Below are 12593 nucleotides of genomic sequence, written 5' to 3'. Positions count from 1 at the left end.
CTGTGATATGAAGGCGGTGGTGCACGTGCATGTGCATGTGCAATGCCTTGTCATGTGTCTGCAATCGGGCCTTGCCGGTAAAGAATTCAATGACAATTGGATTTGTGCCATGTTGACCGCTAGGCTGATATAAAATCGATTACTGCTAATGTCCAAAAGCACCATCAACAAAATTACAGGACTCCTCACGTGTGACACACGGTATTGGCATGATGGCGTTGGGAGATCTGTGCCTAGAGCTTGTCTTCTTTAGAATTATCGAACTCAGTTCGTGGCCTAGTTTGTATTGAATCAAATCTTGCTCTAGCCCTTCACATCTCCGGCGATATAGACCGCCCGATTCCTGAAGAAAAGTGTCGAATTTGACATCACATCAGCAAGTGCAGCTTGGCAACCCAAATGCCAGTCCACAACGCAGATGCCGTGAACACTAATACTAACCTGAGTCTACCAGGCATACACTGGAAAGACAAATATCTAATACAAATACTCCTAATGTTGGCTCATGCTTTCTGCCGGCCAAAATATGCACCAAAATGCCAATGGCGCCTGATGTCCTCCGTAACGGGTGGAGACCGGAAGAACGCGCGACCGAACGCCCGAAAACAAGATGACGTTTAGCTCGGTTACTTCATAGCTATAAGTCTCTCCACCCCATTCCTCACTTCGTTCTGTTTCGCAATTGATACCCTCTCTGGTCTTTGGCCCTGCTTAGTAGTATCCAACCTATACTCTTCAACATGGCTTCTATTCTCGCAAACTCTACCCGCGTGGCTTTCCGCGCCGGAGCTTCCGCCTCCTCCAAGGCCGGTGTCGCTGGGTTGACCTTTACCCGCGGCAAGGCTACCCTGCCCGACCTCTCCTGTAAGTTGGACCTCCCCCTCCCCCCCTCTCATGTGGCATAGTGCAGCTGGTTTCTGTGTTTTAGGCTTGGGCAATTGGCTTACACATTGAATCAGACGACTACGGTGCGCTCGAACCCTCTATCTCTGGGAAGATCATGGAGCTGCACCACAAGAACCACCACAACACCTACGTCAACAGCTACAACACTGCTGTTGAGCAGCTCCAGGAAGCCCAGCACAAGGGTGATATTGCCGCCCAGATTGCTCTCAAGCCTGCCATCAACTTCCACGGCGGTGGTCACCTGAACCACACCCTCTTCTGGGAGAACCTGGCCCCCAAGAGCGCTGGTGGTGGTGAGCCTCCTTCTGGCGCCCTTGCCCAGGCCATCGACAGCACCTTCGGCAGCCTTAAGGACTTCCAGAGCAAGGTGAACACTGCTCTGGCCGGTATCCAGGGAAGCGGCTGGGCTTGGCTGGTCAAGGATAAGCAGACCGGGCAGATCAGCATCCGCACCTACGCTGTAAGTGGAATTGATCCCTGCCAGTTAAAGAGCTATAAATTTTAACAGCCGGTATAGAACCAAGATCCCGTCGTTGGCCAGTTCGAGCCTTTGCTCGGTATTGATGCTTGGGAGCACGCCTACTAGTAAGTCAACCGCACGGAGTGGATTGTGTCTAATCCCCGAGCTCGGTTTACTAACTGAATATCTAGCTTGCAATACCAGAACCGCAAGGCCGAGTACTTCCAGGCCATCTGGGATGTGATCAACTGGAAGACCGTCGAGAAGCGCTTCCAGTAAGCGCCTCCATGTGGGACTGGATGGTCCACATGTACTGTAACAGATACCACTTAAGAATCGTATAATCGATCTGGATTAAAAACATTTCAAAGATCAAGCTCCTAAAATTATCCTCGTAAATATCGTAAGAATTACGCATTGCCAGGGTATTTGGCTCGCCGGTCCGTCGCGGCCCGCTCTAGAAGACGTTTTTCCTAGTTAACTTGGTTGTGGTGCTTATCTTATCCCACTTCTTATCCGCGATAACCTGATTTCGTCCGACCTCCGACCTCCGACCTCAACTTCGACTTTTCGACACTATCACAACACGACACAATATGTCTGCAGAAAGCCCTGGCCAGAAGTCTGGCTTCCGGTCATTTGTCTCCAATGCCCTTCGCCCCAAAAAATCCCGCCAGACTCTCCGCAAGGGAAGCATTGGCAGTCGGTCAACGTCAGACTTGCGCATGCCCCGACCCAGCGCCGACGAGCCACCACCAATGCCTAGCCTTGCACCCCTACAAGCCCACAGACTGAAGTATAAAGAAGCACATTCGCAGCTGGATACCCAATTGGGTGAGCGCCAGGACTACACAACTATCATCCACACGATCGGCCTGCTTGAGCCAGACGACAGCTACGGACCGAGTTACATCGACAATAGAAACCGACCACCAGGCGAAGCAGACATCGCCAAGCTCCCATCACGGCTCTGGGTGCGCATAGCAAGCTACCTCAGCCCAGCGGACGTTGCAAGCCTCACAATCTCCTCCAAAACCCTCTATCGCCACCTAGGCCCTCGCTTCCTCATGGTCCTCGATACGCCCAACAACCGCGACCATCGCCTGGAGTTCCTCGTCCGCCTCGACGAATCTTTCCCCCATCACCTCCTCTGCTACCCCTGCGGCAAATACCACCGGCGCACCCAAGCAGGCGCCGAACGTCTCCGCCCCGCCCACGTCCTCAACCCGCTCTTCGTCTGCCCCGAGGCAACCAACATCCTCAACCCCCAGCCCCGCCACCGCATCACCCATGGCCGCCTCATCCCCTACTCCTTCGTGCAGCTTGTCCTGCGCGCCCACCAATTCGGCCCGCACTACGGCGTCCCCGTGTCATCGATGGGCCGCCGCTGGTCGCGCGACGAATGGTCCCACCACACGCGCTTCCACGTGCACGCCGGCCGGCTGCTGATGCGGGTTACAAGTCAAACATTCGCCGACCCCGGCCTCCCCGCCTCCGCGCAGCGAATGCTCCTGTTCTCACGCGAAGACTACTGGCCGTACTTCAGCGCATGCGCGCACTGGCGCGACGGCGAGCTCATGCAAGCCTGCAAGTGCGCGCTGGGCCACATCCCCGTACCGCGTGACACGGGCGGGCTGCAGGGCATAGAACACCGCGTGAAAGATCGGTTGGCGGGCCAGAAGTTCGATCCGAATGCGCTGACGAGGTTGTGCGGGTTCTGTCGGCCCATGCGGCGGTGCCCGGAGTGTCCGACGGAGTATCTGATCGAGGTCAAGCTGGCGGAGGATAAGAGTGATCCGCGAGGGTCGGTGTTCCGGCATACGCTCGTTGTGACGCGGTGGACCGATCTGGGGGATGGAAAGTCGCCCCGGGGGTTTGAGTGGGGGGGCTGTGAATGGGGACCGGCAAGATTATGATGCTTTTGCAGCGTATTCGAAGCGTGGGATTGCGAGTATTTTTGAGGCGGCTTTTACGGCGGATACGTTGCCTGGCCAGAGGGTTATCTCGTTGAATCCGAAGGGGAAGAAGCTCGGGGAGGATGGGAATGAGTGGTATTAGGTATGTATCTTGGATCTTTTTCGATGCTATTGTGGTGATCTATTTGGCATTTTTTCTTTCTTTTTTCTTTCTTTTTTCTCGTTTTCTTATACTGGCAATGAATTTTAATGGGCAAGTGGCGAGTCTTACCGGGTTTGGTGACTTTGTTTCTAATATACGGACGTCTTGGAAGACTTTGATATTCCACAAAATTGATTGGCAGCGACGTCCAAAAGTATCATTGATGGCGTTATAAAGAAAAGGGAAAATAATGATAATCAACTATGCGATTGAATGAGAAAAAGCTCAAATATAAAATTCCTTGACTATAAACCGCCCATTTGTTGTCATCGTAGAGAAACAACGCCACCCCGAAGCCAGCAGGGCAAAGACAAAGATCAGTAGAACAGGGGGGGACATAACATTTGACTTAAATAGGAAGATGGACCAAGGATGATAAGATTCCACCAGATGGCAGCTCGGTGGTTTCTTCAGCGCACACATCCAGCGGGGGCTAATAATTTTTGGTCGCGCTAGGTATACAAGGGAGGGGTATCATAGAGTACAGGGTGGAGCAGAGCAGCATTGGCAACCAGGGCTCAACTACTGCAATCTGCGAGAACGACGGCCCATATAGCGTGGGCGTCGAGAAGGATCATCCGCGGGCCCGGATGTCTCAGGTCGGGACCGGGAAGGGGAGTGCATTGAATCCGGGGTCGGAGCACGCACGGTGGAGAAGCTCTGCTCGTGCTTGAGGCGCGGAGCTCGCAGTTCTTGGTGGATCGTTTCGGAGAATTTGTCAGAAACGGCCGGAGTGTTGGGCTCGGAGCGTTTTCCGCTGACGCCTTTCATCCAGCCGAAGATACCCAGCGAGCTGCGGCGCTTGTGGTCTCCGCTTTGCGATGTCGTTGGGCGGACGGCCATGGTTGCGGAATGCGTTGGTATGCCGATCTCTCTGATTTCCCCTCTGGCCTCTGGGAACGGTTGCTGGAGGGACCGGGAGCCATCGAACCCGTCCAAATTGGATTCGAAGTGAGACGTTGGGAGGCTAGATGAGTAGAGTTCATTGGAGTTTGTGATGATCTGTGAGAGCGGACGACGTGGAGCTGCGTTTCGAGTCTTTGGGATGATAGGTGATGGGGCACCGTCGCCATCGTCGTCAAAGTCCTGAGGCACCGGTGAAGAGTGCAGCCGCCGACTGCTATGACTAGAGCGGCTGAAGAAAGGTGGTCGGAAGCTCAAACGCCGGCGCTGGTCGGGCCCGGCGTCATCCTGTACTTCAGGTACCGGTGCAAGTTCTGGAATTGGCTGCTCGAGCATATCTAGAGTTGCCATATCCAGTGTTGGCACTCCAGGAACCTCAGCCTCAGTCGACCATGACGCGATGCTATCGTCGTCGTGGAAGGCGGCCTGGGTTAGTACATTCCGACGAGGCTGTGACAGCTGTGCTTCGATCCGCAGACCAGCAGTTTTCCTCGAACGTGGGCCTTCCTTAGCGGCCGCAATCCAGTCCTGGGGCGTCAAAGGGGGCGAGTCGCAGTCAGCTTGTGGTTGAGCAGTTACAATCTTTGTCGGGCTCTGAACTGGCGTTGTGATATCATGATATTCCTGGCCCGGTCTGTCCGCACGGCGCTCAACAAAGGGGTCAGGGATTGGATTGTTCGGGCTACCTGGACCCAGCAGGGCACTTGCTTTGGGAGCCACAGTGTTGAAGGGGAAAATTGTGGGAGATTGCGACTCGGCTCCAAGGCGAGGCGTATCGCTGCAGTTGGTTTGCATACTGTTCGTGATGTCACTGCCATTGAAGCTGCGCTGGGTCGCTACTTCGTCGGCAGACCGACGGCGTTCGAGAGGTCGGGTAGAAAACCACTGATGGTGGTCGAACTTGGGGCTCTTGTCCGCGGCAATACTTCCATCTGAACCATTGTGTGCCGCTACATATGCCGTGCTCATTGTATCGGGAGTCGGAGGCAGTTTGGCACCTCCGAACAAAGAAGTATCAAGGCGTGGGCGACCACGGGGTTTATTGGAATATAGGTCCTGAACCAAGACCGGGAGATCGTGTCTTGAGGCTTCTGACATCGATCGATGCTGACGCTTTCGGATAACTGTATCAGGGAACTCTGCAGGAGCCTGCATCCAGCGGTCGATACGTGTGTCTTTGCTCTCCTCTTGTTCGAGGGTAGAGCTGACCGCGCTTGCCGCAATCGAGGAAGCCTTGCGGATCGGAATCTTCAATTTATCAAAGCCGTCCTGCCTTGAGGGCGTATCGAATGGATTCAGTTCACTGCACTCGCTGAGGACGCTCAGCCTGGGAGACTCGGGCTCGATAGCTTCGTTCATGCTGTGGAAGCTTTCCGTGTTGGTCAACTGACTTAAAGCGGAGTGTGACTTATTAGTATCTGGAGCGTATAGGCTTCGTAGGGTAGCAGTGCTCCGATTGTCAGACCGCAGGAATGAGGGTACGACGCTCAGATGTCGAGAATCACTGCTATCAGGCCGGGGAGAAGTCATGGCTGCCATCCCTCGCCGGGACGATCTTCTCTGGGGGATGTCAATCGAAGCTCGGCTCAGTGGCGATGCATTCGGACCGTCCAAAACCTGTCGATTCAGCGATATCTGAGAAGCCTGGCTGCTCATTTTGAGTCGGTCGTTCTCAGCTTCGAGTTTGCAGATCCACTCGACTGCCTCGGAGATCGCTTTGTCTTTTGTCGAAAGGTCATGCTGTAGCTTTTGGTTCTTTGCTTCCAACTCGCTGTTCCGCTTATGACAATCGCGAAGTTCGACCACTTCCTCCTCTAATTTACGAAGTCGCTGTAATTCTTCCTCCATCTCTTCCATTCGTTGAACCTTCTTCTCTAGAATGCCCACTTGCTGCGTCCGATGGAATATTTCCAGCTTCAGGTCGAAATTCAACTTGGTCATCTTAGAGACGTACTGGGAAGGTCAGCTCAATAGTTCCATATGCCTCTCTTTTCATCCATACCTGATCCATTTCGCGCATACCCATCTCAGGCGGTGCACGGGACATAGCAGTTGACACCTCTGAGGCCTTACGTCCTTTTTCAAGACCGGTCTCTCCTTGGCTCCGACCTCTCTCTGGTGTGTGAGGAGCACTGTCAACGGAATGTTCTGAAGGGGCTCCTCGAGAGCCACGTTGAGCTCGTTCTTCTTTCAGCAAATCCTGCAAAAGACTGGAAGTGGGGTTGACCAGAGTAGGAGTACCACTCTCTGGTGTCCCTACGGAATGCCGAGGGTTAGCATCGGCTTTATCATCCGGTCGATGGTGAGTCGCACTGTATTGTTCCGAAGGCGTCCTCACACCACTCTGCACCGGAGACTGGTCATTCAGCCAGGACATTTCAGCCCTGTTCCGCGGCGGAGTATACATATTGATTCGGCCCTTGACACGAGTCAGAGTTGGGTGCTGTACTCGATCCGAACGGCCTGAAAGCGAATTGGTCAGTCTCGACTAGGCGCAATGAGATCAGGACTCAAGCGTCCGCGAATGGTGCGAAGGGGTTATTCGACGTACTCGTACTGCTCGAGCGTTTCTGAGTCGCGACGCTTCGTGTGGAGGGAGACCCCTTGGGATCATATAGGTCCCTCGAGCGCGAGGGCGCTCGCTGCACGGACGAGCTCCGCTTCTGGGTCTTTTTCTCCATGGTATTCATTTTTCACTCCTTCATGCGCATCCTTGACGCAATGTAAGTCGCCCGCCGAAGGGACAAATCACAGCCGTCCCAGCTCGTCTATTGCAGATGGCTCCACTACTAGCGGCGGACAATTAATCAATCAATTGGCGCACGGCGCACGGCAATTGGGTGAAAGGGCCTAGACAGTGTATCGGATAGCCTAGGATTTTGGAATTGGCACAACTGCAAGAAGCGAGGGGTGCAGCGGGATATGGACGCAAATCGGAAGCTTCGAAGAACGAGTGGGGGGGGGGGCGTTCCAAAGACGGTTTCGATCCACTGGTTCCAGCGATTTACGGCGTACTCCAAAGCACAGCGTTGAAAGGAGTGAGGTATCGTAACGTGAGGGGAGATGAATCGAGTTGTGATGTGTCGCACGGCGCATGGGATATATGCAGGCTTTTTTTCTCCCCCTGGGCAGAGACAACAACAGAAACAGAGTTCAAAAGGAATGACTCGGGGCCATCTCCCCGCTACCAGCAGATGCAAATGCTGTTGCTGGGCCCGGCCCTGAGAGGAAGAATGCAGGAGGGGGAAGAATGGAAGTATCGAAGAGCCAGATAAGGCTTCCCTGCCGCTATTCTTCTTCCTTTTTGTTCCCACTCATAGACCTGGTCAGATTCGCCCTCCCGGCTCCGAGGCTAGACTGCCATAGGATGGTTATGGCTGGCTCCACTAGAGGCTGGGTTCTCCTTTGCTGTTCCTGACATCAATTGGGCCCAATCGGATGGTGCCCGTGGGGCAAGACGGTCTCAGATTCCCCTTGCTGGGTTCGCAGGCCCACCACCATGATCACTGAAGTCTCATTTCAGGGGCAAATCAGATTTCTCCGATTTACGGATCCCCACGCTATTGATTGCTAGACTGTGACCAGTGGCAGGTTGAAATGAATGATGGACATGGTTCGTGTCTGGAGTGTGACAGCTCGCTCCCGCTCCTCCAGCACAGACTCCTACGCACAGCGTACTTTTGAAACTTTCTTTGTGTCGGATTTAGTATGACGAACAGACCAGGGAGGTCTTGGTAGATTTCGAGGAGACAGGAAACGTCGAAAAGGGGGAGCCACGCGATCGCTTCTTAGGCATTGGCCTTCCCGCCTGCGGGAGCCACTGACGCAAGCTTATCTCCATAAGAGGATCACCCCATTGAACCCGTCTACGGGATCTACTAGTAGTCGTCGGTACTTGCGTTTTCGCTCTGGCAGGTGTAGTAGCCAAAATGTAATTACAACGATCGTCGATGTCAACAGCCAATCTATCGTCCGTCATGCATTGCCTGGATTAGAGACGCAGACTCGAGCCGATCCAGTACTGACCAGTACTCCACAGTATACGGGTAGGATAATGGTTGCGGAATGCAATGTCATGATGGGTCTCATTAAATTTCATGACAGCCTCCAAGACGAGCCCAGCTCAGCCTCGAGCCCGACACCACATTATGAGTCGGGGGGACTCTGATTTACTTTCGCTTGACTTGTCCGGCCCAAGCCCGCATTTCCTTGGCGCGGTCATGAGCAGCACGGAAGACTAACGCAGGTCAGTAATATGTCACTGAGGGAAGTAGAGGATCACACGTACGTTGTCGCTCAGTCTCGTCGAGGCCTCGGAGGAATTCAACACCTTCTCCCACTGCGCCACGGGAGTTATGCGCATGATCAGCGATTTCAGCCGCCCGCTTCTTGAAGGTCTTGCTCGCCGCTGTCAGAAAAGATCCACGGATAGGAAGTTAATATGGGTCTGCAACGCACATCGGTCAGGATATCAACCATTTCCTCCTCCTCAAACAGCTCCAGGATACGCTCGCTGAGATTGTAAAAATGCGGTGCCAAGGAGCGGAGGTCGACGGTGCGGGGATCGGCTTTGAGGGCGTTGAGTACTCGTTCTGAAAGGGCCTCTGGCATATCCAATGTGACTAGACGCGAGGTCCCGAGTCGAGCCCTGCAACGAGATCAGTGTTTGTCTGGCATTTTGTCGCGCAGAAGGGCGTTTGCGCCGCCTATACTTGGATCTTACCCGATCGAAAGCATTTCACCCAGCCATAATGGGAGATCGAGACGTGTTCCTGCTTTTATCTGCATCGTGGTCAGCCACAGGCATATTCAGGAGGCCACCAAGAGTTGTACATCTTCGCCTGCGTTGCCCTCCAAGATCCCTAGTCCAGGCACTTCAAGTTCGAAGGTACACGGCAGTTTCTAGATCGTATTAGTCGTCACGCTTGATGTGGGGTAATGGGCGCAATGGTCGGAGTCACAGATTTGGACAAATACCTGAGCATCAGTCAAAATAGAATCGATATCGTAATATGACATTTTGTGGCATTAGAAGCTTGTAACCCCCCCCGATCGTGGGATGTGTTGGTCGACATGCGCGGCGCGCGGCTCTATCGGTGACGCGTGGTCACGTGGGCACCAACCCTTATCTTATGAGGCGCTTAGATTGGCATATCAAGGGAATCCCATTCAGAACGGGCTATGATCTCTGAAGTACGCTAGCAGTAAGACCTCATCTCAATACCACTTAAATCAAATCCTCCGTTACCATCCATTTTTGTTCGAAACATCCCCGCCTCCGGCTATGACCGCTGACGTATGCTAACAGTAAGACCTAATCTCAATACCACTCAAATTCAATCCGCCATTATCATCCGTTTTCTTTTTCGAAACATCCCCGCCCCTTGAAGTATTGCCCTAGGTCTCGGTCTCGGTCTCGGTCTCTTTAACGTGGGTCATTAAAAGCATTTCGCTTCCTCAAGTACTCGATTGTGAGGTACTTAGACTTGAGTCAAGGGGTCAATATCCCGATTGTTGTTAATGAAATTGACGCAAGCTGAGGCAGCGCCAAAGGAATTCTGAAATCCAGCAGCTCCATGGCCGTAGTTGTGAATGAGCCAGGTGTCGAAGAGAGTCTCCATCTGGACCCGGGTTCCCAATGGGCGGCTAGCGGTAATACCAATCTCGTGACTCATAATATTGAGGCCTCCAATGCCTTTGCCATCGACATTTAAGGAGGGGTCCAACTCAAGAGCCTGTTCCATGATGCGAATGGCAGCATTCGGGTCTACCTGAGGGTACCAGTGGCTCAAATGCCAAGGGCCTGCAAGGATGGTACCACCACCTGCAGGGCGATTCATGACAGAGCACATCTCATCACCGGTCTTTGAAGATCCAGAGGTAAAAATCAACTTAGACGCTTCATTACTGACAACGACGAACTGTTGAAGAGTTGGGATGACGTTAAGATCGTCGACACCTCCAAGCGATGCTGCTCCTAGGCCGGTGCAGTTGACTATGGCAAAAACTGAATCATGAGGGAGAGACAGCTTAACTTCGATGATGTGCTCAAATTTCTTGCGTTGGAAAACAACTCCCCTTTCAATACATCTGGCAACAAGCCAGGCGAGGTAGACGGAGGGATTGATGACAAGGGTTTTGAAAGTCGTTGTCTGGACTATCCCGGGGGGGATTTTTGTGCATGGGGGTGCGTAAGAACTAGACATGAGGAGTGAGTATTCGGCACTATCGAGCTAGGACAGTAGTTCTTTACATCGTGAACGAAAGTTTTCCACCATGGTGCTGGGTTGAACAGTTCTTTATACCACTTGTGAGGAAGATGGTTCAAGTCTTCCTCCCGCAGCCGAACTTCAGCCTCTAGCAGATTGTTAGCGAGGATCTGCACATAAGACACGCCCCACTTACCTTGAAAAGAGACACCAGCCTCGGGATGATTGAGTGCCAGGTTTTTAAACTGATACCAGCTGGAGCCATCCCACGATGCGTTATCGGTGCCAGGAGCAGAAAAGCTAATAAGACACTATTAGGGAAAGATTAGGGAGCGGGGTATTCGAATCATACGGCATGAAGCATGCACCGGCCATAGGCGATGCATATTCGATATCAATGTCACCAGGCATGTGCTTTGCCATGACAATGACGCTGTAGCCAGGCAGCTCTGACAGAAGCAAAGCTGTTGTCAGGCCGATGACACCGGCGCTAGCGAAAGTGCACTCTTAGACACTGTTTGAAAAAGGCGCAAATTTTACTCACCCTACGACGACGACATGCTTATTGGGGGAGGCAGGACCGGCCCCATCAGGAGGGGTGCGGGGACTGACATTTTCAGCACTGAGGACGACGGATTTGCGATGGTTGTAACCAAGAAGCTCTCTGTTCGAAGGTTGACACGTTGATAGGACGCGCAAAGGTGTGTGATGTATGGGAAGTAAAGATCAACAATCAGTGATTGCTGAGGTATTTATCCTCGTGCCTTTGTACCTTCGTAGTGAATGTGTAAGCTAGCCTAAATAAGGGAAGTCCTTGTTTTGCAAAAAGATCAGACGAACCTTGAAAGTTTCCTATAGTCTTACTTCTGTACCTTGTAGATCCTTCTTCCCCTGGAAAGCATAAACGAGAAACAATTTCCAAGATCAGACTACGAAATTACATGATTGAGCTAACTCTTTTTGTTGTCTCTTTCTAGATAGGATCAGTACGCCACTCCTAAGAGATCTTAACATCTGCTATGCAAGCCTGCTGTGAAAAAGAAGCACATGTCTCAACTATGGTGGCCACATATTTTCAGTATATATATACTTTCGAGAAGGCATTAAGAACCAATGCCACAGAACCTCTCTGCGGAAACTAATAGCAGACTGGTGATTTTAAAGTGATAGCATGAAGCGCTTGACTCAAGGCCTTGTTCCTAGACATCAAAAAGTAATCTCTATACGATAATCAGAAAATTATATAATAATCTCGTCCTGGAACTTCTTTCTTTGCACATTGAGATTTAATGCTGCCTGTTTCTGAAGTGGCTGCCTCGAGTGTAAGCCCACCATGAAGACTCTCCATCCTTCGCTGGTAGAGCACATTGTAGTCCACACGAGGACCTTCGCAGCTCTTCCGCTTGTTCGTAAACCATATCCCAATGATGATGCTGAAAAGCCACAATCACAAGAGAAACGTAGCTCATGTCTTGCGGCGTAACTGGCATGGAAGTCGGCAAGCAATACAAGACTTCCAGAAATATCATCCACGCAATTGCAATCACATTCACTGGAGTACCAAGCCTGCCTAGATCAAAATATCGCTTTGGCAGAATGCCCTTACGGCCTCGATACAACGCTATTGCTTGAGTAATGATGCAGGAGGTCTGTCGGAAAATAATCGATGCACTGACCATTGATGTGAAGGCTGCAGTGGCTCCAATAAAAATTACCCCATATATCTATTTCTGTCAGCAAGAATCTAGCAGTGGCATGGTGAAACACATACAGTAACGCAGGTCCCAGACAGAAGTGCCGCATTAGCGGGTATTTCAAAGGTTGGGTGTACTCACATCCATACTTTGCCGAAAGGGATTACCCTGTCGCGGGGTACTGCCCAGAGAGTGCGAGAGCAGGCAGTGGCTGGAGGGATTATCAGCAAAAGAAAACCCTGATTAACAGGTCCTGCCCCAAGCCACCACCCAATTATACTTATCCAAGCATTCCTGGACTCA

At 52.2% G+C, this 12593-nt stretch overlaps 5 protein-coding genes across 5 annotated transcripts; 2 read left to right on the top strand and 3 right to left on the bottom strand.

The window, feature by feature from the left end:
• Positions 1-740: 740 nt before the first annotated feature.
• sod2 (superoxide dismutase sodB) lies at positions 741-1645 on the top strand (the record flags this gene model as incomplete). Its single annotated transcript, XM_058479557.1, has 4 exons — positions 741-864; positions 960-1366; positions 1424-1491; positions 1558-1645. The coding sequence occupies 4 exons, from the start codon at positions 741-743 to the stop codon at positions 1643-1645; spliced, it is 687 nt and encodes a 228-aa protein (XP_058326125.1).
• A 317-nt stretch (positions 1646-1962) lies between these two features.
• Positions 1963-3424, top strand: N7468_010261 (uncharacterized protein; the record flags this gene model as incomplete). The annotated part of the gene is made up of 2 exons (XM_058479556.1): positions 1963-3256; positions 3294-3424. The coding sequence occupies 2 exons, from the start codon at positions 1963-1965 to the stop codon at positions 3422-3424; spliced, it is 1425 nt and encodes a 474-aa protein (XP_058326124.1).
• A 582-nt stretch (positions 3425-4006) lies between these two features.
• Positions 4007-7068, bottom strand: N7468_010260 (uncharacterized protein; the record flags this gene model as incomplete). The annotated part of the gene is made up of 3 exons (XM_058479555.1): positions 4007-6340; positions 6390-6850; positions 6939-7068. The coding sequence occupies 3 exons, from the start codon at positions 7066-7068 to the stop codon at positions 4007-4009; spliced, it is 2925 nt and encodes a 974-aa protein (XP_058326123.1).
• A 1488-nt stretch (positions 7069-8556) lies between these two features.
• psf3 (DNA replication protein PSF3) lies at positions 8557-9406 on the bottom strand (the record flags this gene model as incomplete). The annotated part of the gene is made up of 6 exons (XM_058479554.1): positions 8557-8624; positions 8676-8784; positions 8846-9035; positions 9111-9169; positions 9221-9289; positions 9365-9406. The coding sequence occupies 6 exons, from the start codon at positions 9404-9406 to the stop codon at positions 8557-8559; spliced, it is 537 nt and encodes a 178-aa protein (XP_058326122.1).
• A 461-nt stretch (positions 9407-9867) lies between these two features.
• On the bottom strand, positions 9868-11498 carry N7468_010258 (FAD-dependent oxidoreductase; the record flags this gene model as incomplete). The annotated part of the gene is made up of 6 exons (XM_058479553.1): positions 9868-10612; positions 10693-10744; positions 10793-10896; positions 10949-11086; positions 11141-11260; positions 11461-11498. The coding sequence occupies 6 exons, from the start codon at positions 11496-11498 to the stop codon at positions 9868-9870; spliced, it is 1197 nt and encodes a 398-aa protein (XP_058326121.1).
• Positions 11499-12593: the final 1095 nt, after the last annotated feature.

Source organism: Penicillium chermesinum, assembly GCF_028974085.1.
Source record: "Penicillium chermesinum strain IBT 19713 chromosome Unknown utg000008l:1.0-1752722.0:1.0-1753981.0, whole genome shotgun sequence".
In the NCBI taxonomy this organism is placed as follows: Eukaryota; Fungi; Ascomycota; class Eurotiomycetes; order Eurotiales; family Aspergillaceae; genus Penicillium; species Penicillium chermesinum.
This window is presented reverse-complemented; position numbering and strand designations above follow the sequence as displayed.